Below are 22,065 nucleotides of genomic sequence, written 5' to 3' on the forward strand. Positions count from 1 at the left end.
GCGGATCCCTCAGCATTATCCTTTCAAAGAGGTCCAAGCGAGTCTTCAGGCGTTCATAACCCTGACGAGCCTTCGCTCGGACGTCACAAGATCCGAGGCCAGTCGCGAGACTTGACCCTCGAGATCCGCAATACGTCGTTCAGCAGCGCCTGTGACTAAACTGACGAACGTAAGGCAGCCGCAAGTAGTTGGACGAGATCGCCACTCAATTCGGGCGCCTGCACTAATGGATGTGGGTGGGAATCAACGCTTCCTTGTTGGAAGGTTGCTTGCCCACCGCTCCGTGAGGCAAGGGTCAGATCCTAGTCCAATGGAGAGGTTACCCGAAGAGTTTTGGCTCTTGGGAACCGATCGATTCTCTATGTATTAATGTGCCCGGCTTATTGGCTGCCTATGAAAAGGAGCACCAGCTGAGGCTACTTCGCTAGTCTCAAATGGACTAGCAAAAGTAGCGTTGTTAGAAGAAACAGGGGTTACAGTACCGCCCATGATTTTTTTCACATCAAGCGAACAAAATTAATTCGCTGCGACCGCTGTTTCATCGCATCGGAATGCGGATGAATGCGGTGTAGGAATTCCGCCTCGTATTGGTCGGGCGTTTCATTTGAACGCAACACAACCGGGATCGGGAAAATACGCCAAAGCGATTTTACCTGAGCCCTCCATGGTTCGTCTACAAGAGCGCGCTCTAGGAGCGACGCTCTTGGCCCGTTTAAAGAGGCCATTTAGATTGAGGGTACATTCGTGATATACCACTCGTCACATAGCCACGTTCAAAACGACTGGCTTGTGACACCGACTGAGGACGTTCACGTGTCGTCGGCGGAGCTTTAGGCTCCGAATCCTCTATGTCAGAACCATTATGGATTATGGTCTGAGAATAAGGCGTTGTGGTTATACCCAACGGAGAAGCGGCTGCGGCTGCGGCTGCGGCTGCGGCTGCGGCTGCGGGCTTTACGGGCAGCGCTCTCATTATCTGTAGCCGCGCTTTCTAGCGCAGGCGACGAGACAGCATTCGCAAATGTTGCTGTCTCCATGATGTGAGCCATGCGAGAAGTTGGGATGGGCAATAATGCGCCATCATCCTTCCTCATGAGCTCGTTGTCCGCATCACTACTATGAGGTGACGGCAACGGTGTCGACTCATTGTAGTCGATAATGAGCGACGAATCAGCATCCTCACAGTTAAAGTGGGATGGATCCTATAGCCCCGTTAACGCGACAGCAGCAGTAGCTGTCGGCGTTTCGACTAAGGCATTGGACGCGGCCGGCGAATTAACGCGGCGCGTGCGCTTAGTGCGAGGTTGAGTGGGCGTCTCCGCAGACAACTCACAAACATTGCCTCTTTTAGGTGGCACCTTTGGCGCCGTATATGGAAACACAGGTCGCTAAAGTGATTGAGTGAACTAGCGGTGCGTGTAGCTGCTCGCAGTTCCTCGCTCCTCTTTGACGAATTTAAAAATGAAAATTCGTTCCTTGAGGGCGGGGTGGTTTAACGGGCTAAAGTTGCTCTAATAATACACAGTCCCCCTTAAGTGCACCAAGTGTACTTATGGGGATGATCAATTACTAAATTAAAATAAATCAGACTTAGCACTGGGGTGTAGTTCACATTGGTGACCAACCCTTGTGTATGTGATGCACATGGGTGCATTCACATTAGAAAGGGATGACGGCTAGCTTCATCCGTTACGCGAGGTATCTAATAAATTACGCTCGCAATACATATTAAGTGTTATCTATAGAGATGACATTTTAATTGGTAAAAATAGGTCTATATATTTAATACGATTAAATATAAATCAGTCTAAAAGCTACTTCCTACTTGGTAAGTGCGCACGAGGAGCCGGATTACCGCTCCCGTGACGACACTTAACCAGAGTACTTAGAGCGTTGGGTGGGGTCGCTAACGCGCCCACCGCAACTACCTCACTGCACGCAAGAGAAGCTGGTTAAACCGCTTCCTCGCTGTGCTAGGGTGTGTGTCTAAGTAGAGCGTGGCCGCATTACGACGTGCCCGCCTACATCGCTTCTGTACATGTCCACTTCGCACTACCTCAGTGTTACGGGGTGTATCGTTACATGAAATTAACACCTAAAGGTTGTAAATTAATATATTATCTAAAAGGTAGATAATATTTGGAGAGTATTACTTATCATGGTAATATTTCTAAAGCTTATCCATTGGTAGATATTGACCATTGTATCTACTTTCTCCGCGGTCCAGTCAGCGCTGGACGCGCGCAAAGAGAAAGACAGATAAGACTTTATCACATGTTTTGTATTAGTTTTTAATTAAGTTAGTATTAAGTAGATAGAACAGAAGAACTTAATTATATTAATCCAGTTTTTAATTAACCCTCTTTAAAGGAAGTGTTTTAAAGATAGTCTTCCTCTGCACGTACTAGTGTACGCGAAGTGACGTGAGGCACCACTCGCACTGAAGCAGTGCGAAGTGGACTTGTACTGAAGCAGTTCAAGTCGGCAGTGCCCTGTTACATGCTGCATGAGATTGGACACACATTTGGATTCGGACACGCTATGAGTGGTGTAGCGGGGCTACCTCGCTTCTAAAGTCAGAGGAAGACTATCAGATTCAGAGAGTCACTTAGTTCTATTGAACTAATGGGTTTAACAAATCAGAGAGTCGTACAAGCCATTAAAGCTTAAGAAAATCTAGTTCAAGGGATTCAGGGGTTCGTAGAACCAAGTGGCAACTACTGCCCAAAGAGGTTATACCTAAGAAAGGCTTCTATATCTTATAGATCAATGCACAAGCCTTAGAAAGGCAGTTCACGCTTTAAGATCAAAAGGGGAACTGCACTTTATTTAATTATTTAGATCTAAAAAGCTTGCCCTAGCTAATTTAAAATAGATTTCGGCCGCCAGATTTATATCTGGCGGCGACCACATTTTGTACCCATAATAAATGGGATTTAAGGAACTAACTATTTTAAAATTAAATAAAAGGGTATTTTACCCATAAGGTAAGTGTACCACAACAACGGTTCACCAACTGATGTGTGCCCCATTACACCCTCCCCCGTCAGACTGTTGACACCGAGGGACAACATTCGCTTCATTTCCTCCTTGAGGTTGGAACCTAAACAGCTAACCGTTTGGTTGTGTTTTCCATTCCTTTGTCTAATGACATTCAAGCGTGAGTCACAGACTCTGAGCACCTTCCTCGACGACGAGGGAATGGTGGACTTTGAAAGTCACTCGCAATCAGAGGAGGAAAAAGAGCGGCGTTCGCTCACGCCTTCTCCTCCGGATGAACGTCGGCGAGCCCCAAATCCGTTCCCAGAACGTGGTGCCGCTGATGCCTTAACTGCATTGAGCAGGACACGAGACCCCGAGTCCAACATCATTACGAATCCGCTCGATGAAGAGCAAGAGCAGATAATCCTCATAGAAGAAAGAGCTCGTCGTCGAGCTGCCAAGATAGCGAAAGCAAAAGCCCATAGTGAATAAAGAATCACTCCACTTAGTGCGAACGAGCGTCTCAAAGAGAAAGTGGGTCATAGCTTGGGCATCTGGATCTCCGGTGACCCGGCGATGACGCCGGAGGAGATCGCTGCTCGCGATGCTCTTCATGAGCAATACCTTACGCCGAAGGTTATGACGCGAAGCCAGTATCTGACGCGCTTACGTGATCAAGTCCGTGGGGCTTCGCTGACCTCTATGAGGGATATTCCGATCGTTTTGTTTCCAAACCAAACAAGGACTGAAAATGAAGTCTCATTTGAGAAATGTTCACCGGGCCCGCAAACTCCGTAATATCTGGAATATCAGAGAGTCTGCGGATAGAGCTGATATTCGTTTGGAACGGAAGCTTCGCTTCGACTTTGCTAAGCTTAAGGCCAAAGGCCTGTTACGTTCGGCATTTATGCCACAAAACGAAGAAAGGCCTAGCCAAAATTTCAGTGCTTTGGTTGACCGTAAAACCAAGGATCGAAGACGCACTGAGGCTTTATATCCATCTAATCCCACGTTTAGTGGTGGGAAGCGTCGTTTGACGCGAGTTGACCCTGAGCTTGGCGCTCAAAAACGTCAACGGCGTACGGGCAATCTTGCCGAAGAGGTACCTCAAATTCCCAAGAGTTTTCAGAAGACGGGTACCCTAGCCAATTCACCAGATACTGTGATTGACCCTTACGACGACGTCGCTTTAAAAGTTTCTCCACATAAAACTGAAGGTTTCCCAGCGCATTAAGCAGCGCGGGAGGGGGCCGAAATTTCGGCGGAAGCATTTGATGCTCTACGGCACGAGGTGCAACTTCTTCGTGAGGTCCTTGCTCGGGTTCAGAGCTCTTTTTGAGGCGGTTCGGGACTTTTTTCAACGCTGGAACGTCAGCAGCCTCGTTTAGAGGGCCAGTTGAATATCCTGGTGAGGATGCAACAATCTGCGGCACGAACGCCTGTCTCGGCGCAAGCGCCTTCAAGTCCACGTGGGATGGGTCCCGATGTGGCTTAAGCAAGTCAACGTAAACAACTGGGTGTGTACGCAGCTTGCTGGGAAGGTTTAGCGTATAAGCTAGACCCATCTTGGCCAAAATGGTCCAATAAAGCGCGGGTGCAATTTGATCTTGAAGACCGCGGAAACCAAGTTGGTATGTAGATTTTTAGCGTTTAGCAAAAATCGGTCTCTGACCATATAAAAATTAGTACAGCTTCTGCCTTTGGCAACCGCTTGTTCTTTTTGTTTGTCTTTGCTATCAGCCAGCGTATCCCTTATATGTCTTAAGACACTAAATCGCGTCGCGAGAAACTCGCTTACTTGTTTTCGAACGGTAACAGGGCTGATTTCAGCAAGCTTCCCGGCTAATTCACCCCCACCAAGCCCTGAGCCACGCATTAGAATCGTTAACAGATAGGGTGGGTGAGTGGGATCGTTGACATAGAACGGACTATAGCCTGTAGAGGCATGTACAGCGTTATTTAATGCAAATTCTACTACTAGGAGCATAGATCTCCAGCGCTTTGGCTTCTGTGCACAGACACTGCGTAAATCGTCTTCAATGACGCGATTGACACGTTCAGTTTGATCATCGGTCTGAGAATGGTCCGCGGTAGACATGTCCAATCGTAGTGGCAAGCACTCGGAAAGTTGATTTCCAGAATTTACCCGTGAAACGGGGGTCCCGATCAGAGACAATCGCCACTGGAAAACCATGTTGTCGAAACACGTGATCGATAAACAGCTTAGCTGTACCCTCTCCATCAATGGAATCCGGCACGGCCGCTAAGTGAGCCATATTGCTCAAACGGTCAACAAAGGCCACTATACCGGAGTGACCGGCTGAATATTTCGGTAGACCAAAAACCAAATCCATACTAATGGACTTCCAGCAACCTATGGGGTCGGGAAGCCAGTGGCGCAGCAGCATGCGCCGAGGGTTTAACCCGTTGGCAAGTTCACATGCGAACATATGTGCTGACCCATTCATAAAGTTTGGGCCACCAATAACTCTGGCTTATAGAGCCGTAGATCTTTTCTCTACCGAGATTACCACCAAAGACAGTATCGTGTGCCTCATAGAGGATTTGGAGCTTCAAATCCTCATCATGAGGAACAACGACACGCGGAGGGTCCGCGATGTCTGTGCAATAAAGCAACAGGTTGTTATCGATAAAAAATCTATGTAACCTTGCACGCAAACGTGCCGGCAATTTAATACCTGAATCCGAGTTCTTCAAAGCTCGTAGCAGAGCTACACACTGTTCATCCTTGGCGTAAGCGAACGGATTAATTCAAGAATAGGCGACGAGATAGTCGCTTAATGAGAAAGCTCATTATCCGGCCTGCGTGATAACGCATCAGCCAAAGCATTCTGCTTGCCGGGTTTATACTTCCCCTCGAAGTTGTATTCCGCAAAAAAGGATAGCCATCGGGCCATCCTCCGTGAGAGATGGGGCGACTTAGTTGCCGTGCGTAATGACGCGTGATATGTATATATCACAATCGGCTTAGAGCCGAGCAGATGAACTCTGAATTTGACGAGAAAATACTTCATAGCAAGTAACTCTTTGTCATGAACTGGGTAGTATTTTATTCCGCAGCTTTAAGCTGTCTAGACTCGAATGCAATAACACGTTCGTGCCCATCAACATCTGTTTGTAACAGAGCACTGCCAATGGCAAAATCTGATGCGTCACAGACGACACTGAAAGGCCAATTTGGGTTTGGCAGTACCAGAATCGGGGCATGGATAAGACTATCCTTAACTGCTCGAAAAGCATTATTTTCGGTGCTAGTCCAGCAGCATTCTGTATCTTTTTAAGGAGATTAGATAATGGCGCAGCCATATCAGCGTAATTTTCGCTATATTTGTGTAAATAATTGGCGAGACCCAACCACTTACGCAAACACTTTTGTTTTTTAGGAACCGGCCAATCTACTATGGCTTTTACCTTAGCTCTAAGGCCTCGCTTTCCAATGAAGCATCCTAAAAAAGGAATTTCGTCTGCGCGAAAAATGCATTAGATGCATTGTTATACAATTCGTTTGTGCGCATGCACTCGAGCACTGCTCGCAAATGGTCTAAATGGTTTCCCATATCCGACCGACCCTGCTCCGCACGACTATGGACAAAAATGTCATCGAATTGATTCTGTGCATAACCTCGATAAGGGCGAAACAGTTGCGTCACTAGACGATTAAATGTTGCCGGGGCGTTGGAAAGCCCTTGTGGCATAACCAGCCACTCCCATAACATGCCGCTTGGGGTGCTAACCGCTGTAAGTGGGATATCGCTAGCTCGCATGAGCAATTGGTAGTAACCATCGACTAAGTCCAATGCAGTGTACATCCCACCATATTATTCAGAAGAACATCCTTTCTAGGAATGGGGGTTTGTGCTGGTATAGTTGCAGCATTAAGCTTATTATAAGCATGTACAATGCGCCATTTACCAATTGACTTTTTGCCACAAAATGTCGGATGAGGAGATTTGCTCTCTCGTACCATTCCTGCCTCGTGCTTAGCACGAAAGAAATCGTCAATGACGTCACACTGCTTCCTTGGTAAAGGCCATTGTCTTGTGACACAGTATTTGGTTACCGGAACCAAGTCAATTTCATGACGAACACCGCTATCCGGAGGTAAAACAGATAGTGGGTTATTACATATCACATCTTGAAATTCCTTAATTAAGGAATAAAAGGGATCCGTAGGATCTTTAAGGATCGATGACCCATTTCGCGCACTAAGTGCAGCTTTTGCGTCATCCAGGACAGCTTTGTCGAGAAGTGACGATGAGTTTAACTCATTCATAGGTCGAATGACCACCATTTCAGATAAGGCAGCAGCTTTCAAGGTTCGACCGAATTCATTAATAGACATTTCTTCTAGCTCTAAAAGAGCATGAAACGAGGGGATTGCCGCAAGGCTAACTTCCCCCTCAATGTTACCGGTTCACGTGCATTAAAAGGGACTGACCAAAAGTGCCCTGGCGAACCGCCAAAAGTGTCACTATTGATACTCAGTATGGTGCCACCTGGGCCGACCACACTCGGTGAACTTAGACGTGCCACTCCACGTATCTCAGGGATATTGCACTCTTGAGGTTCTGGCGAACCGCCAATAGTGTCACTATTGACACTCAGTATGGTGCCACCTCGGCCGACCACACTCGGTGGACTTAGACGTGCCACTCCACGTATCTCAGGGATATTGCACCCATGATGATTCGGCCTTAGGCCAACAATGCTTTCAGCATTTAGTGAATCGTTTTTACAACGAGTGTCACTTGACGGAATACGTGTCGTTACACTTATTTCTGCTGAGTCGGGCTGTTTTTAACATTAGAGTTTCTTAGCTCAGACATCCCAATGTCTAAAACACTGACAGACTCATTCAATGATCCGCGCCAATAGCGATTTCGTTGCCTAGCAAAGGTGGGTTCATGACTCTCCAAAACTTTGCTAGGAACATTGCGCGTGGCGCCTAAGGTCTTAGACCTCCAATTAATCCATGGCTCATGGTGGTCTAACCAGGCCATACCAAGGATGAGATCATATCTCGAGTCCAAATTAAGGACGAGACAGCGTTCCATACTGTCAAAGTCCTGAAACTTTATATTTAAGTTCAATGGAAGTTTGAGAACAGTGACACGAGTCCCAGGCGCTAAGCGAACAGTGATTGTGTCATCATCATGCGCTCTAAGCGCCTCAACGTATTGTTGACTTCCTTCAACGCAAAGGCGTCGAGCATAATTGCAAGACGCTCCTGAGTCAACTAATATTGACCACGGCTTATCAAAGCCCTTTACAGTCGCTTGAGCGACTAGCAAGCTAAGCTTTTACTCTCGCCCCGTGCCATTAAGCACCGAGCTAATTGGGGCTAGGTTCTGTTTATCTCACCTCCTATAGGTTCAACAGAGCCTAGGTCTTCCCCAGTAGGGCGCCCCGCACCTACTGGGTATCGACGTTTTCCGCACCGTACCAGATCTCTGGTGTAGGTCGGAGTTGGAGCTGTTTCGAGCTTTACGCGAATTATGTAGGGGACAGCCGGACGTAAAAGTTTCGTGCTCCCGCGCATATAGCATCTACGAATGGTCTTATGCTGTTACACAGCTTAAAGAGCCTCTTCTCCTTCCTCAAAGAGGCTTAGATCCATAGGTTCCGCTCGATTAGATGGAACCCATGTGCTCGAAGAGCTTATTCGTTAGACAGGCGTGATAACGCGAGCTAACTTAAAGTCGAACTCGGCGCGTTGCGCTATGAAAACTGCCTCTTCGAAAGTAGCAGGATGAGATCGGAATAATTCTGTCCGTGCAACGCTCTCATTGAGACCCCCATAAAGATTGTTTCGAAAATTGCTTCTTGTGCCAGGTCTTGATGGATCGATGCAATAAGATCAACTCCTAGACAGAGTCCCCTAGGGTTCGTTTACCCTGTCGAGTCGCTAGGAGCCGTGCTCGCGTGCGAAAAGCCTGATCAGACGGTGCAAACATGCTGGTCATTTGCTGTTTCAGCGAATCCCATGAGGGAAAAGCGTCATTTATGGACGTGCTGCACGATAGTGCCCACTCCATGACTCTACCTCCAAGTTTGGAAATGGCCATAGCCACCTTTTGCCGTTCTGTTAAGAACAAGACGAAATCAATGAACATTTCCATCTGCTTAATCCAAAAAGGGAAATTTTCTCCCTCTTTTCCCTCAAATGTCTTCACATTTGCAGTTAGAGGGCGAGCCCTCGGCTCTGAGTCAGGTACAGAGATGGCATAGATGCCGCTAAATGGTCCTGTACCTGACCGATCAGGGAGGCTTCGTACCGCATGAAGGCTTCAAGCTTTGCACGCAGGCCTCTAGTCCCTGGGAGATAATAAATTCCACGTGCTCAAGCCCGAATAAGGTTTTGAGCTTGTCATAAGCGGCGCGTTGCGCTTCTGAAAATTCTGGAACCTTTTCCATTTTCGTATTAGTCTTGTAAAGACTCAGCCGTAGATTGACTACGAGTGCTACCAGGTGTAGCGGAGCTACCTCGCCCCTAAAGTCAGAGGAAGACTTTCAGACTCAGAGAGTCACTTAGTTCTATTAAACTAATGGGTTTAACAACTCAGGGATTCATACAAACTGTTAAATCTTAAGGAATCCTAGTTCAAGGGTCGTAGAACCAAGTAGCAAAAACTACCTTAGAAAGGCTTCTATATCTTATGGATCAATACGCAAGCCTTAGAAAGGCAGTTCACGCTTTTAGATCAAAAGGGGAACTGCACTTTATTAAATTATTTAAATCTAAAAACCTTACCCTAGCTAATTTAATATAGATTTCGGCCGCTCGATTCATATCTGGCGGCGACCACATTTGTTACCCATAACTAGCTATTTAAAAAAATGGATAAAAGGGTATTTTGCCCATAAAGTAAAGGCCACAACAACGGTTCTCCAACCGATGTGTGCTCCATTACAAGTGGTATCATGGCGCGCGGTTTTAATGATATGAATTGACTATTATGCATCTTTGAGGCCGATCCGAGCTCATCGCAACTGGGATATACGCAGTCTAGTGACAAAGGTTGGCTTGATTTAATTCACTCAATCCTTCACGAAATTTATGGTCGAAATGGAGCGCATACAAAACGGCAAAGAAATTGATCTTAGATAGCTCATTCCAATATGTACATTTTCCCACCCAACAAAATATTAAAGTTATTGCATTGGCCCAAAAGATCAGTCTATTGACCACTTCTCATTGACCACCTCCAATAATTAATAGCATTCGTTAAAAAAAATGAAATTTGGTTTTGACGGGGCTAAGATCTGTAGAGGTTTTACTGAGCTAAAAAAAAGGAATGGCTCAACGGCTCCTCACTTTTAAAGTAAAAGGCATTCTGGACAGTCTATCGGTGTGTTGGAAAAATTGGAGTGTTTCTTGCTGACGCTAAGGATAATTCGGTGAACAAGCATCAAATTACACAACTGGATTGCATTGCGTTTATAAGTTGGAAGATGTCAACACCAACAAAAGTCAACCCCACCAGGCACATGCGAATTAATAAGGCGGCCGATGAGCGGGCGGGTGTTACGGTTGCCCAAATCCCCAAGAAAAGTCCCTTCGAAGGTTCGGAGAAAGTGGAATCAAGTAAACTTCACCCTGCATGTGAAGAGGTACCATCTTGCGGTAACGAGAACGTGATGATTCGTGGGTGTGATGACGAAAATGCCGCTGAGGATACTTAGGCGAGGTAGTGAATCTAACAATACAAACAACTTTAAGCATTGCGTATTCAACTGCTCGACCGCAATATGTGGAGCGTTTTTCAAACTTTATTTTTTGACAATGTAATATAATTATTTTTCCGTTATGCTCAGTAGAAACAATGAAACGTCTTTTTTCAATTCGCTTTTATCGACTGCACAAATGTCAATTGACATTGTCCTTCATTTGTGTGGTGGCAAATCACAGTCACAAATACTTGCATTTTAATCGGGACATTATTGTTTAATCTCTTTCCAATCGACATATCTGCAACAAATGTCTCCCCAAGCGTCAATTGTGATCGACAATTTGCAAGAAGGCGAGGTGCTCGCCTACCCGTTAGTGCTGCTCGAGGGTCGTATCCTTAATTTAAATTCTCCTGATACACTTTTTCTAGTCGCTCATTTGGACGATGCCTGCACTTCCCTCTGGCCAATTTCCCCGTCCGGCTGTTTTAAGGCATTTGTGCTTCTCCCATCACCCGGTCAATTTACCATCACTCTGCAACTCGATGGCGTCGCAACTCGCATCTTTCCCATTGAGTATCAACGTCCAATCACTCGCTACATGTTAAAATTTCACTATCAAATTTGCTCTGACGCCGACGTCCGCAATGGATTCGATGCCCCTCGGGGTGTCGCTAATTCCAATTCTGTCGCCATTGCCAAGATTCAGTTTAATGCTTTGCTACTTCAAATGGCAATGGCCGAGCTCATGCACTCCGCAGGTCTACCACGGCGGACATTTTCAATGCAATTTGCGCCCGACGGAATGCCAGACGTGACGCTACTGCGCTGCAGCTTCACTAATGCCCACGCGCACGCAATCGACGATCAAGAGCTCCTGAAGTTGGTCCAAAAAGATATTGAAGCTACGGGAATTGACAGACATCCAGAGCTAGAATCGAAGTACGCAGTGATACTCGGTTGCTCGAGATATAATACGGAAACGAGAATAGCAGAGGGACACACTGCACTTGGAGGCGATAAAGTAGCAATGTTGGGGTCGTGTGGATTACACACATGGCCCTCGCATATTGGTGAGCTGTCCTTGTGCTGTTTGAATAACACGCGCATTGATGAGCGAGATTTGCTGGATGATAGTTGCTTTCGAGGCACGCACTGGGCAACGTTTTCCACTGGACTTGGTGCCATGCTGCATGAGATTGGACACACATTTGGACTCGGACACGCTACGAGTGGTATCATGGCGCGTGGTTTTAATGATATGAATCGACTATTATGCATCCTTGAGGCCGATCCGAGCTCGTCGCAACTAGGATTTACGCAGTCTAGTGACAAAGGTTGGCTTGATTTAAATCACTCAATCCTACGCGAAATTAATGGTCGAAATGGAGCGCATTGGAATGCTGCATCAGCTCATCTGCTACGACACAGTCCATGGATTTCAGGACATGCCAGGTCATCACTCGTAGGCCCTACAGTGGTATGGAGCAACTCTGTCCTTGGACCTGTTGGACTCGGGACACAAAACGGCAAAGAAATTGATCTTAAAGAGCTCAATCCGTCATCTACCGTTGAAGATGAAATTGGTGCTATCGTGCTCGATGCTGACACGTATTTAAATCACTTGGAGATTTGGACACGCGCTGAAGTGAAAGAAAGAGAACAGACGGAACCACTTCGTGCTGCCGGCACCAAACACTGGTTTCTTCTTGTCAGTGGCGAATATATTACTCGCGTAGATATCCGTGCCATGGCATGGATCGATGGTATTCAGCTGCATACAAACTTGCGTTCATCTCGTTGGTTTGGTGGTATAGGTGGCATACTCCACACGTTTAAAGTTGCTGAAGGGTGGCATGTAAGTGCATTTTTTGGATCAAGAGGAGATTCGTATGTTGGGAAATTGGGTTTACGCTGCCTCCAAACCCCTTTTATATCCTCGCTGTCTCATTCGCTAGGGCGCCATGGAAGAAGCAGCCCGATTTCTAAATCTCCTCTTGCAGGAAAGGCATTAGAAGATGGTCCTAAGACGCCATTTTTAACAACCATCCCCGAAATTAAGGCTGTTGTCGTCCAGTGCGGCAGCTATGTCGAGTCTGTCAAGCTGATATCTTTAGAGGAAGCAGCATCAAATTTGAGCAATCCGACGTTCTACGGCTCAAATGAGCACGTATTTCAACTCTGTCCTGGCGAAAAATTGATAAAGTTAGAAGTATCCAGTGGCCACTGGGTTGATGGTATTAGATTTACAACAACGCTACGTGTTGGACCTTGGTTTGGAGAAGGGAGAGGGTCCGTCGACACAGTTATGGAAAGTCCTGCTGGTCATCGGATTTGCGGGATTCATGGAATACGTGGAGCCCAATACGTTGGCGCCATAGGAGCACTTTATTGTGCTGATGGTGGAACAACATGTCCCCAGATGAAATCTCAGGAAAGAGTAGGGCCCAAAGAGTCAGAAGCACGAGCTTTTCGACTTATGAAGACCGTGCCGTTCTCGAATCGAATTGCAAATCATCTAATAACAGAACCGCTCTGTGGAATTTTGGTGGCAGTTCGTTGTGGCGTGGTAATGTCTGTGGTGTCCTATGGCAGTTTGAACAAATATGATGAAGCGGTGAATGACCTCCACTCCACTCTTCTCTCGGCAAATGATCCATATCAAGTGCATTGCGTTTCGCTGGAGCCTGGGGAAAAGCTCGTCCAAATCGACGCGACCTTCCAGCAGGGTAGTGTCTGCGAGCCATACACAGTCATTGATGGCATTTGTTTCCACACTACGAAGCGGTGTTCATCGTGGTTTGGAGCATTTCGTAAATCAAATTTGCACTTTTTTATGGCAGCGAAGGGCACCAGCATCATTCATGTGCAGGGATGTTACACTGGACGCAACCTGACTGACCTTGCGGGATTCTTTGGAGTCACTGCCAACAGTTCGCAGCTATTATACCCGGATGCTCGTGTTTTAATTGATGAGGGGGCCGATGACATTCGAGTGGAAGCGGCTCTACCAGAGTTCGGCATTGAAACGGTAGTGTTGGTTGAAATTAATAATGGCGACCATCTAGACAAGGATGCCTGGACGTGGAATCAGTCCAAAATGCCGTACCCCCAAGTGTGGCGAATTCCGCTTAAGATGCTGGAAGACTGCATTGAAAGTGCGGATAGCAAGCGCACGCTTTTTAATGACTACCTCATTTGTGCCATTAACTCGGGTGGCGCATACACCAAGACTTCTGCTCCAGCATTGCGCCCGTAAATATACCGCACAATAGTTAATTGACGACATCTTAAAAAGACATGACTCCTATTGACATCAAATGCCACCCCTTAATTTTTAAGTAATTGTCTAATTTATGTGATAACAGTCTCAGGAGCAAGTTGCAAACTTTCGACGAAGATCAGCGATATCGCGCTTTCACGAATTCCGTGCAACAGGTCTCGACACTGATCCTGATCCAGCGCAAGGTAGACACCATAGTGCTCGTCAGCCACCACATCAGCGACTTGAATTGACTTTTGCAAAAGTGGCGCTGCGAGTGCCGTCTTGGCATCTGTAGGAAAGTAAGTAAGGCGCATGATAGTTTTCGCTGACTCGAGCTGAATAAAGTGGAGATTAAACACTAGCATCGGCAAGCAGCGCTTGCGAAGCGCAAGATCCTCGGTGGCATTGTTCGGGCAGCCAATCAGCCATCCATTTTCAAAGTGCAGAACCTCGAGTATTGCAGCAGTTGATCGCGATACGTGAACCATAATGTCAGCCAGATATTCCTTCTCCTCGCTGTAGAATGACATTGCGCGTGTATTTATGCAGTTTCTCCATAAATCATATTGCGCACATGCCTGGATGTATACACGCCAGCAAAGGAATTCGCGCATGGCTCGCTCAATCTCGTCATTAGTACGCAACAATTGACCGTCGCGATTCATGTCTAAAACGCCGATCGAGTCCTCCGGTAAGCATTCTTCGATAAGTTCCTTTACGGCAGCTACTTTTCCCTCATGGATAAATTGTCGTGCAAGCATATTGACACGAATTAACGCTTCAGCTCGATGCTGCGAATAAAAACATAGGAACTCGATCGTCTTAATTCGCCTTCTATCAAGGTCCGTCGTGGGCACGTTCGAGGGCAGCGGCTGAATCTTTTGCTCTTGCTGATTTATTGCCATTTCCTTATAATCGTTGCTTAATCGCTCAACCACAGACTGCAGCACGATTGACAGCACGTCTATGCCAGCGTATTCCAGAATTCTCTTGCTGCAAAGTTCGCGCTCAAATGTATCGTCGACCGTCGACAGCATTTGCACGTAAATTTCTGTGGCACCAAATGTTGGAAGTCGGTTAGCGTAGACTGGCACGAATTGCAACTGTCGACGTTTGACCAGGTGTCGAATATACAACTTAAGAATCATGTGGCCCGACTGTTCGTCAAAATGCTCACCAGTAAAGCTGGCAAACAGTATAAAATGAGCGGCAAAGCGCAAAAACAGCGACGACGTTACGTCAGATTGCCCCGTCGAGTTCAGCTGCAAATCCCAATTGTACGAATCATCGTTGGGAGTAAATAGCACGGTGTCAAAAATACTCGACACGATGTACTGAAAATTGGCCGTGACCAACTTTGATTGAATCTGACGGTGTGGTTCATGAGCCTGCAATCGAACAAGTTCGCTCGAACTTCCTCTCAGCTCATCAAAAATTGTCTCAAGATTCGCTTGGTAGCGCTTAAGGTACTTCATCTTATCGAGCAAGCTCAAGTAGTGACGCCGATAGTGCACATTATTGCCAACAATAAGCTGTGTTGTCTGAGTCTTGACTATGAGCAATTTGTACAAAATTTCGTCAAGCTGGTGCTCCATACTACCATGCAAATAAGCCCAGCAATGGTCTTCCCAGCTTTCGCATAATGAGCTCTTTATTATCACCTGAATGTTACCACTCAACGCCGCATATATCATCTCCTCATAGCTTTTCGCAAGCAGGCTGGAGCTTTTCGAGAGCTTTCCTTTAGCAGTTTCCTCGGACAAGCGCCAACACATCGATTTCCAAAGCGCACGAAACGGATTGCCCCAACGTTCCAGTGCACACTCAGTGCTTTCATTGCTCTCACTAGCGCCAACGACATGGCCTCCGGATAAGCTCGCTGCTCTCCACGATTGGCCCACCCGGATACACAAATCAATTGCATCGTCCATTCGTCCAGCGCGAAGGTAAAGCCAAAGAGCTTTCATTAACTCCGCTTCATCCTCCAAGTCATCTGTCAACACGTTCGCATCTCCGTCACGCATGATTGCGTCAGGATCCATCGAAACTTTTCGTTTCAAATCCTTCTGTTTCTTGATCATCCTTAGTGTGCGAGATCCTTTTAAGCCTGACTTGTCGTTTAACTCAATAGTGCTCTCCAGCGCCATGTTTTCCAGCCACGTCTTCACCGCTTTTTGAATTTTAAACGTTTCGTTACGAGTTTCCAGTAGACGTCCAGCGTCATCCTCCAGCGTCTCAAAGTGCAGCTCATCTATCTCACCTTCTACCAGCATCAAGCTGTCCTCCCCATCTGCCATGTCTTTAGTCGTATGGCACACTTGCCGCAATTCAAACAATAGTCTCCACGTATTGCGTTCGTCTCTCAGCTCTTTGATCTCACTCTGCAGTCGCTTCGTCGGAGCTTCGCGTAGCTTGCTGCTACTCGCCAACGATTCCTCTAGCTTTTCCAATTGTTGCTGCAATACTGCAATGTACCCACTGAGCAACTTTTCGCAAAACAAATCGGATATTTCTACGTTCTCTAAATTTTCATAAAAATCCGCTGCCATTTCGGCAAATAAAGCTTCTTCCGGGCGCACATGCCGCGAGTATAAGGCTCCCCTTGCGGACGGAACAGCGTTTAGTGATAACGACTGACTCAGCGTCGCCAATTGATTCATCGTCGAGTCAGTAGAAGTGGCTAGTTGCTCCATCGACAAAGATGCTCCATAGACCGACGAGATGGATGAGATAGACAATTTCGGATCCGCTCGATGCATCTTTTTGCCGTCAAAAAGAGTTCCACTTTTATTAAGAAAACTGTGCTGGACATCAGCAGCCTTGACAACGTGGATAGCACCTTCAAAGTCCATGCCACAGTCTACGACAAGCCAAGAATCATCTACCACTTGTCCACCAAACATGACGCGCGCGTCCCTAGCAGAAAAGCCCAACGCTTGTACGCTGTCGCGCTTCTCACACAGCGCTTTCTTAAGGTCTTCGATGGTAGTAAAACGAGGCTCTATATCGACAAACTCCGTTGACTGGTCTGGAAACACGCCCTTGACATGGAGTCGACCCTGACGCACCGATGTAGTCACAACAGGCTCCAGCAGACGCGTTTCCTCGTCATTATCATTACTTAGGTTCTCATTATTAATTTTAAAGTTCTGTTCGAGTCCAAATTTGTCTGGAGATCCTGAGATGGACGAGAAGTGGAAGCTGTCGGCGCCCTTATCAATCGTGCTACCCACACCAAATCCCGAGCTGCGGGACTGCTCCAGCTCCGGTGCTTCACCTATAGATGCTAAAAGACGAAGTGATTGGTCTGCGCCATCAATTAGACGCTGCACTGCTGCATTGCGCCGCGCGCCGTCGCCGCTGGAAGAGGAACGTCCAGCCATCGAATTCCGGGAAATTGAGGATACTATCCGGACGAGATTGCTTTATTAGCAATATTAATATTGTGACTAATCCTTTCAAGTAGCTTATTCTGTAAACGTAGATATTGCTTTAATACTTTGGAATATGGGTAGCGGATGCCGCGAGAAACGCTAGAGCTTCAAAAGCTGAACAAACTGCCTTTCGTTAAGGTAGCCGGCGGACTGATTTTCAATAAAATTTATTTTGTCGTCAGCATAATGTGCTTTAACACGTCGATCTTGATTGATATAAGTAGCTAAAAGTGCATTAAAGCTTTTAAACTCAATTTTGCCAGGTAAGAGGTATATTACGAAACGATTGCCCATCACGCAAAGCGATACATTATTCTCCAGCATATTCAATTGCATTGTTGTTGACAAAGAAAATAACTCGAAAGATTACAGTTGCTCAACTATAGCTGAAACTTTTCCATCGTTCAGATACCCTTTCTAATCAGAGCATTCTGTCCAAAAAGACGATAAATGTGAAGACGATAGGGTATCCCAGCGATACATAAACAACAAGAAATGAAAATTAAGCTCATCTACTAAAGCTAGAAGCCAAGACATCTCGATATTCAATCTGCCTACTTACAAGATGACTTTTCAAGTATTCGATGCTCTTTACTCCAGCGGACTGTAGACAATTCGTTGAAGTGCTCCAAGTTGCTCCAAAACTTGAATGACCATCTTTAGATCAAATATGTTGCCGTTGTCGTCCTTTAGTGCAGCGATTAACAAACCACAATTAGTCAATTGACTCGACTTAAAGCCGGATACGTCGATTTTCGGGCACTAGTTATTGAAATAAAGACGTTATGATTCATTAAAGAGCTCATTTGCTAGTGTCCAAAACAAACCGAAAATCGAAATTGGTTGTCGCCGCTAGCATAGTTCGTTGCATCTGTCTGGCCCAGCTGTACGCACAAAGCATAGCAATAAGACCAGTTTGGTTAAAGAATCTATCAAGCTTGAGAATATGGTAAGCTATAGGCAGAGAGGTAGGTAATAAGGTGGAAAGGATATTGATAAAATGACGTTTGGTGACAGAGTCCGCGAGGTACTAATGACACCATCAAAATTTTAGCTGGTGGGACTTTTATTGAAGAAGATACAGAGAGCAAGCCAACCTCAATATTCCAGAAGCCATTATGAACGGGCACGTCCAAGTGAAAATCCACCTGCAGATTCAGCTCGTCTGTAAGTTTCGCTGGGTTGGGCGAGATGTCCACACCGGTGACGTCTACTGTCGGTCGCGCGGTCATTGCTTAAAAATAGTTTAACATAACACCTACGTAATTGAATCGTTTACTAGCATATAAGCGAAAAAGTATCATTTTAGGCGGGTTACGTTTTGGATTCGATACGAAATGTCATCATAACGCAACAACGTTCTTGCGCAGAAAGGGAAGGATAAAAGCGACGAAAAATGCTCGTAAAATATACATATTTTAAAGTCGGGTGACTCGATAATGCCAAAATCTACCAAAGTAGTGTGGCTGCCACGAAATAGAATTTCAGAACTCGCTTTATGACTTTGGCATCATGGCTGTCAAGGACCAGGCCAACTGGTGTAACGTGTCGAAACGGACAAATTTCATCTAGTGTTTGGCGTTGGGCAATTTTCCTTAAAATGATTGTAAAGTTGCACTTCAGTTGTTAAACCGTTTATGTGGTGTCATGCACATTTCCATAGGTGCTAGTTGCAAGGCTAGAACGCTCAATTACAGACCTTTTGTAACGGGGCACTACGACTTGTACTGCTTCAGTACAAGTCCACTTCGCACTGCTTCAGTTGCGAGTTGTGCCTTACGTTACTTCACGTACACTAGTACGTGCAGAGGAGGACTTCTCTTTAAGACAACTAACTTAAAGAGGGTTAAATGAAAACTTTATTAATATAATTAAGTTTCTCTTCTTTCTATCTGTTAATGCTAACTTAATTATGAACTAATACTAAAAATGCAATTGAGATCTTATCTGTCTCTCTTTCTTTGTTTACGTTTACAGCTGATTAGTCTGCGGGATAAATAGATAGAACGGCTTATTCCTATTTATGGATAAGATTTCCGAGCATTACTATATAAAGTAATATTCTCCACATATTATCTACATTTTAGATAATATATTAATTAACAACCTTTAAGTGTTAATTTCATGTAACGATACACCCCGTTACATCACCCCTCCCTTAAACGACAATCACTCTGACTGTCATTGGGTGGAGTGGTCACTATGTGACCACTTAATTTAAAAATGATGTTGATTGGTCAGAACCATCATTTTCCATCGCATGAAGGACAAATTCATGCGGGGTGCTGGTAGTGCGGCGCCTTCGGCTGCGGTTCGTGCAGCCGCGGGTGACGCACTGTTATCTCTTGCGGCAGACGGAACGTCTGCCGTAGTATCTTCTTTTCGCGCAACACTAGATGTTGTGGGAGCACGTGGTAGTTCACCACGTGAATACACCCAATCTTAGGAGGTACGACTAAGAAGCGAAGACGACAAATGGCCAACTCGTCAAGGAAGAAGCAGTGGCTATAGACCGAAGCGGCTATCTATGCCCTTCGAATGGGGACTCAATCTGATAAACGAGAAAATACCCAATATGGTACCGACGGCGATATCCCTCACCAAATTACGTCCACGTACGGACACCTACACCTGTAACTTCAAGTGGACTAGCGTGCACAATAAAACTTCCGAGCACCCATCCACGTGGTACCACTCAAGCGAGTAAAGACAATAAAAGGTCCTCTCGCCCCGAAAACCGCGGCTTTGCCGAAGATAATAATAGCAGCGAAGAGACTAAACCTACTAAACATCCCGCCTAAATAGCGACAAAGATACAGGCCCATGATACCACCACAAAGAGCAATCGCGCAAAAGAAGATCGCCAGATAGATACTTTTAGTAACACCATAATAACTGAAAATAAGCAGAAAAAGTATCACTTTGGCAACCTGCAGCACGGCATCGCAAAGATAAGACATAGCACGCAAGCCGGGCCAAAGACATAACGCGAACAGCGTTAAATAAGAGAAAAACTAACCGGTGCAAAGTAAAAAATGCAAACGTAGCGATGTTCGCGGGTCCGAATCATCGAGCAACCTATTGATCACGTGTTTTACCGTCTTATAGACAAAGCAATGGTCTGCCTCAAGAAAGGTGAGAGCAGGAGCCACACGGCAAAACGCCTAATCAGGCACTGACTGGATCTCCTGACTGAGCTAATGCTACTCATGCGGAAGCCATGCTGGTGTTATGCGCCAGCATTTTATAGTAGGGCTTCGTATCTGATATACAAAATCGAATTGGACGTATTGCACACCTATCGGGCTTACCTATCGCGCTAAGCAATTAAGTCAATTGTTCCTGATCAACGCGTATTCGGGAACACGCTCTCTGAAAGTAATATAACGCTAGCGATTTCTGGTGGTTTAGCAGTAAGTTGGTGGCAGTAACAAATTTATCTATGGCCGGTCAATGTTCGTAGCATCGACATATCGTGGAATTTTAGAGGTCCATTGTGGTGCCCTGCGTGGAACACACAGTCCCACGTCGAAACCGAGCCACTTTAAAAGTGTTAGTTCGAAGCCTCAAGTGCAATGATAAATAAATAAGGTTGTGAGTCGGTTGCCCTCGCCAAATTCTCCTACATATACAGAGGCATCATGCCGTAGCTCTATTCGTAAGAAGGCGGGTACATATTTCCGATTGAAGTTGAATGTCCAGCATAGTTGGGGCGGCGCAGAACCACATATTGAAAGTTTTCTGATCGGTGAATTATAAGCACTCAGAACGTCGACCAATAGTAATAAAAAATCCGTTCCTACGGAACGTCTACGATTTCGTTTTCGCCGCAGTTAGATATGCAGTATTAACGTGACTTTGCCGGTCTGTGGAGAAACTTACACTGTCATTGAAGCCCCTAAAGGTGAATATGGTGTTTATTTAGCCTTTCAATGCAAGCCATACATTAGTCCCTGTGCTATGTCATATAAATAGCTTTTGGAGTAGCGTGGTGGGAATGAAACGCCGCTAATAACGTGTTTCTTATACATTTCCTGTAACGGGTTTTTCGTTACATGAAATTAACACTTAAAGGTTGTTAATTAATATATTATCTAAAAGGTAGATAATATTTGGAGGATATTACTTTATATAGTAATTTCGGAAAGCTGATCCATTGAAATATATGGGCAATTATATCTACTTGCTCCGCGGTCCAGTCAGCACTGGACGCACGCAATGAGAGAGACAGATAAGACTTTATTACATGTATTGTATTAGTATGTAATTAAGTTAGTATTAATTAGATAGAAACAGAGGAACTTAATTATATTAAAACAGTTTTATTTTAGCCCTCTCTAAAGCAAGTGTTTTAAAGAGAGTCTTCCTCTGCACGTACTAGTGTACGTGAAGTGACGTAAGGCACCACTCGCACCGAAACAGTGCGAAGTGGACTTGTACTGAAGCATTACAAGTCGGCAGTGCCCCGTTTCACCCACAAGCAATCCCGCCACGTCAGCATTCTTTATTGTCAACCCTCTGTCCAAGATTTTCTGTAAAGTGCTTTATATTTTTTTTGATGAGCTCTGGCACTTTACACAAATGGCGCGAAGCCTTTGTCGAGTTTCAGCTTTCATTGCTGCCTTGTTCCCATATAACCGGTTTAATTGCTTATTTGTAAGCACTCTCACGACATGTCGTGACCACAGTCCCGCA

At 45.7% G+C, this 22,065-nt stretch overlaps 5 protein-coding genes across 5 annotated transcripts; 2 read left to right on the top strand and 3 right to left on the bottom strand.

Annotated features, from left to right (window-relative positions):
* Positions 1 to 10,491: 10,491 nt before the first annotated feature.
* CCR75_003597 (uncharacterized protein) lies at positions 10,492 to 10,686 on the top strand (the record flags this gene model as incomplete). The annotated part of the gene is made up of 1 exon (XM_067961691.1): positions 10,492 to 10,686. The coding sequence occupies one exon, from the start codon at positions 10,492 to 10,494 to the stop codon at positions 10,684 to 10,686; it is 195 nt and encodes a 64-aa protein (XP_067814843.1).
* Positions 10,687 to 10,981: 295 nt separating this feature from the next.
* CCR75_003598 (uncharacterized protein) lies at positions 10,982 to 13,930 on the top strand (the record flags this gene model as incomplete). The annotated part of the gene is made up of 1 exon (XM_067961692.1): positions 10,982 to 13,930. The coding sequence occupies one exon, from the start codon at positions 10,982 to 10,984 to the stop codon at positions 13,928 to 13,930; it is 2,949 nt and encodes a 982-aa protein (XP_067814901.1).
* CCR75_003599 (uncharacterized protein) lies at positions 11,492 to 11,859 on the bottom strand (the record flags this gene model as incomplete). The annotated part of the gene is made up of 2 exons (XM_067961693.1): positions 11,492 to 11,548; positions 11,581 to 11,859. The coding sequence occupies 2 exons, from the start codon at positions 11,857 to 11,859 to the stop codon at positions 11,492 to 11,494; spliced, it is 336 nt and encodes a 111-aa protein (XP_067814902.1).
* Positions 13,931 to 14,025: 95 nt separating the features above from the next.
* CCR75_003600 (uncharacterized protein) lies at positions 14,026 to 17,319 on the bottom strand (the record flags this gene model as incomplete). Its single annotated transcript, XM_067961694.1, has 1 exon — positions 14,026 to 17,319. One exon carries the CDS (start codon positions 17,317 to 17,319, stop codon positions 14,026 to 14,028), a length of 3,294 nt encoding a protein of 1,097 aa, XP_067815228.1.
* A 301-nt stretch (positions 17,320 to 17,620) lies between these two features.
* Positions 17,621 to 18,679, bottom strand: CCR75_003601 (uncharacterized protein). Its single transcript, XM_067961695.1, has 3 exons — positions 18,468 to 18,679; positions 18,198 to 18,254; positions 17,621 to 18,132 (listed from the first exon to the last, which is right to left on the bottom strand). The coding sequence occupies exons 1-3, from the start codon at positions 18,600 to 18,602 to the stop codon at positions 17,962 to 17,964; spliced, it is 363 nt and encodes a 120-aa protein (XP_067815229.1). The 5' UTR covers positions 18,603 to 18,679; the 3' UTR covers positions 17,621 to 17,961.
* Positions 18,680 to 22,065: the final 3,386 nt, after the last annotated feature.

The sequence above is a fragment of the Bremia lactucae genome, linkage group LG1, assembly GCF_004359215.1.
Source record: "Bremia lactucae strain SF5 linkage group LG1, whole genome shotgun sequence".
In the NCBI taxonomy this organism is placed as follows: Eukaryota; Oomycota; class Peronosporomycetes; order Peronosporales; family Peronosporaceae; genus Bremia; species Bremia lactucae.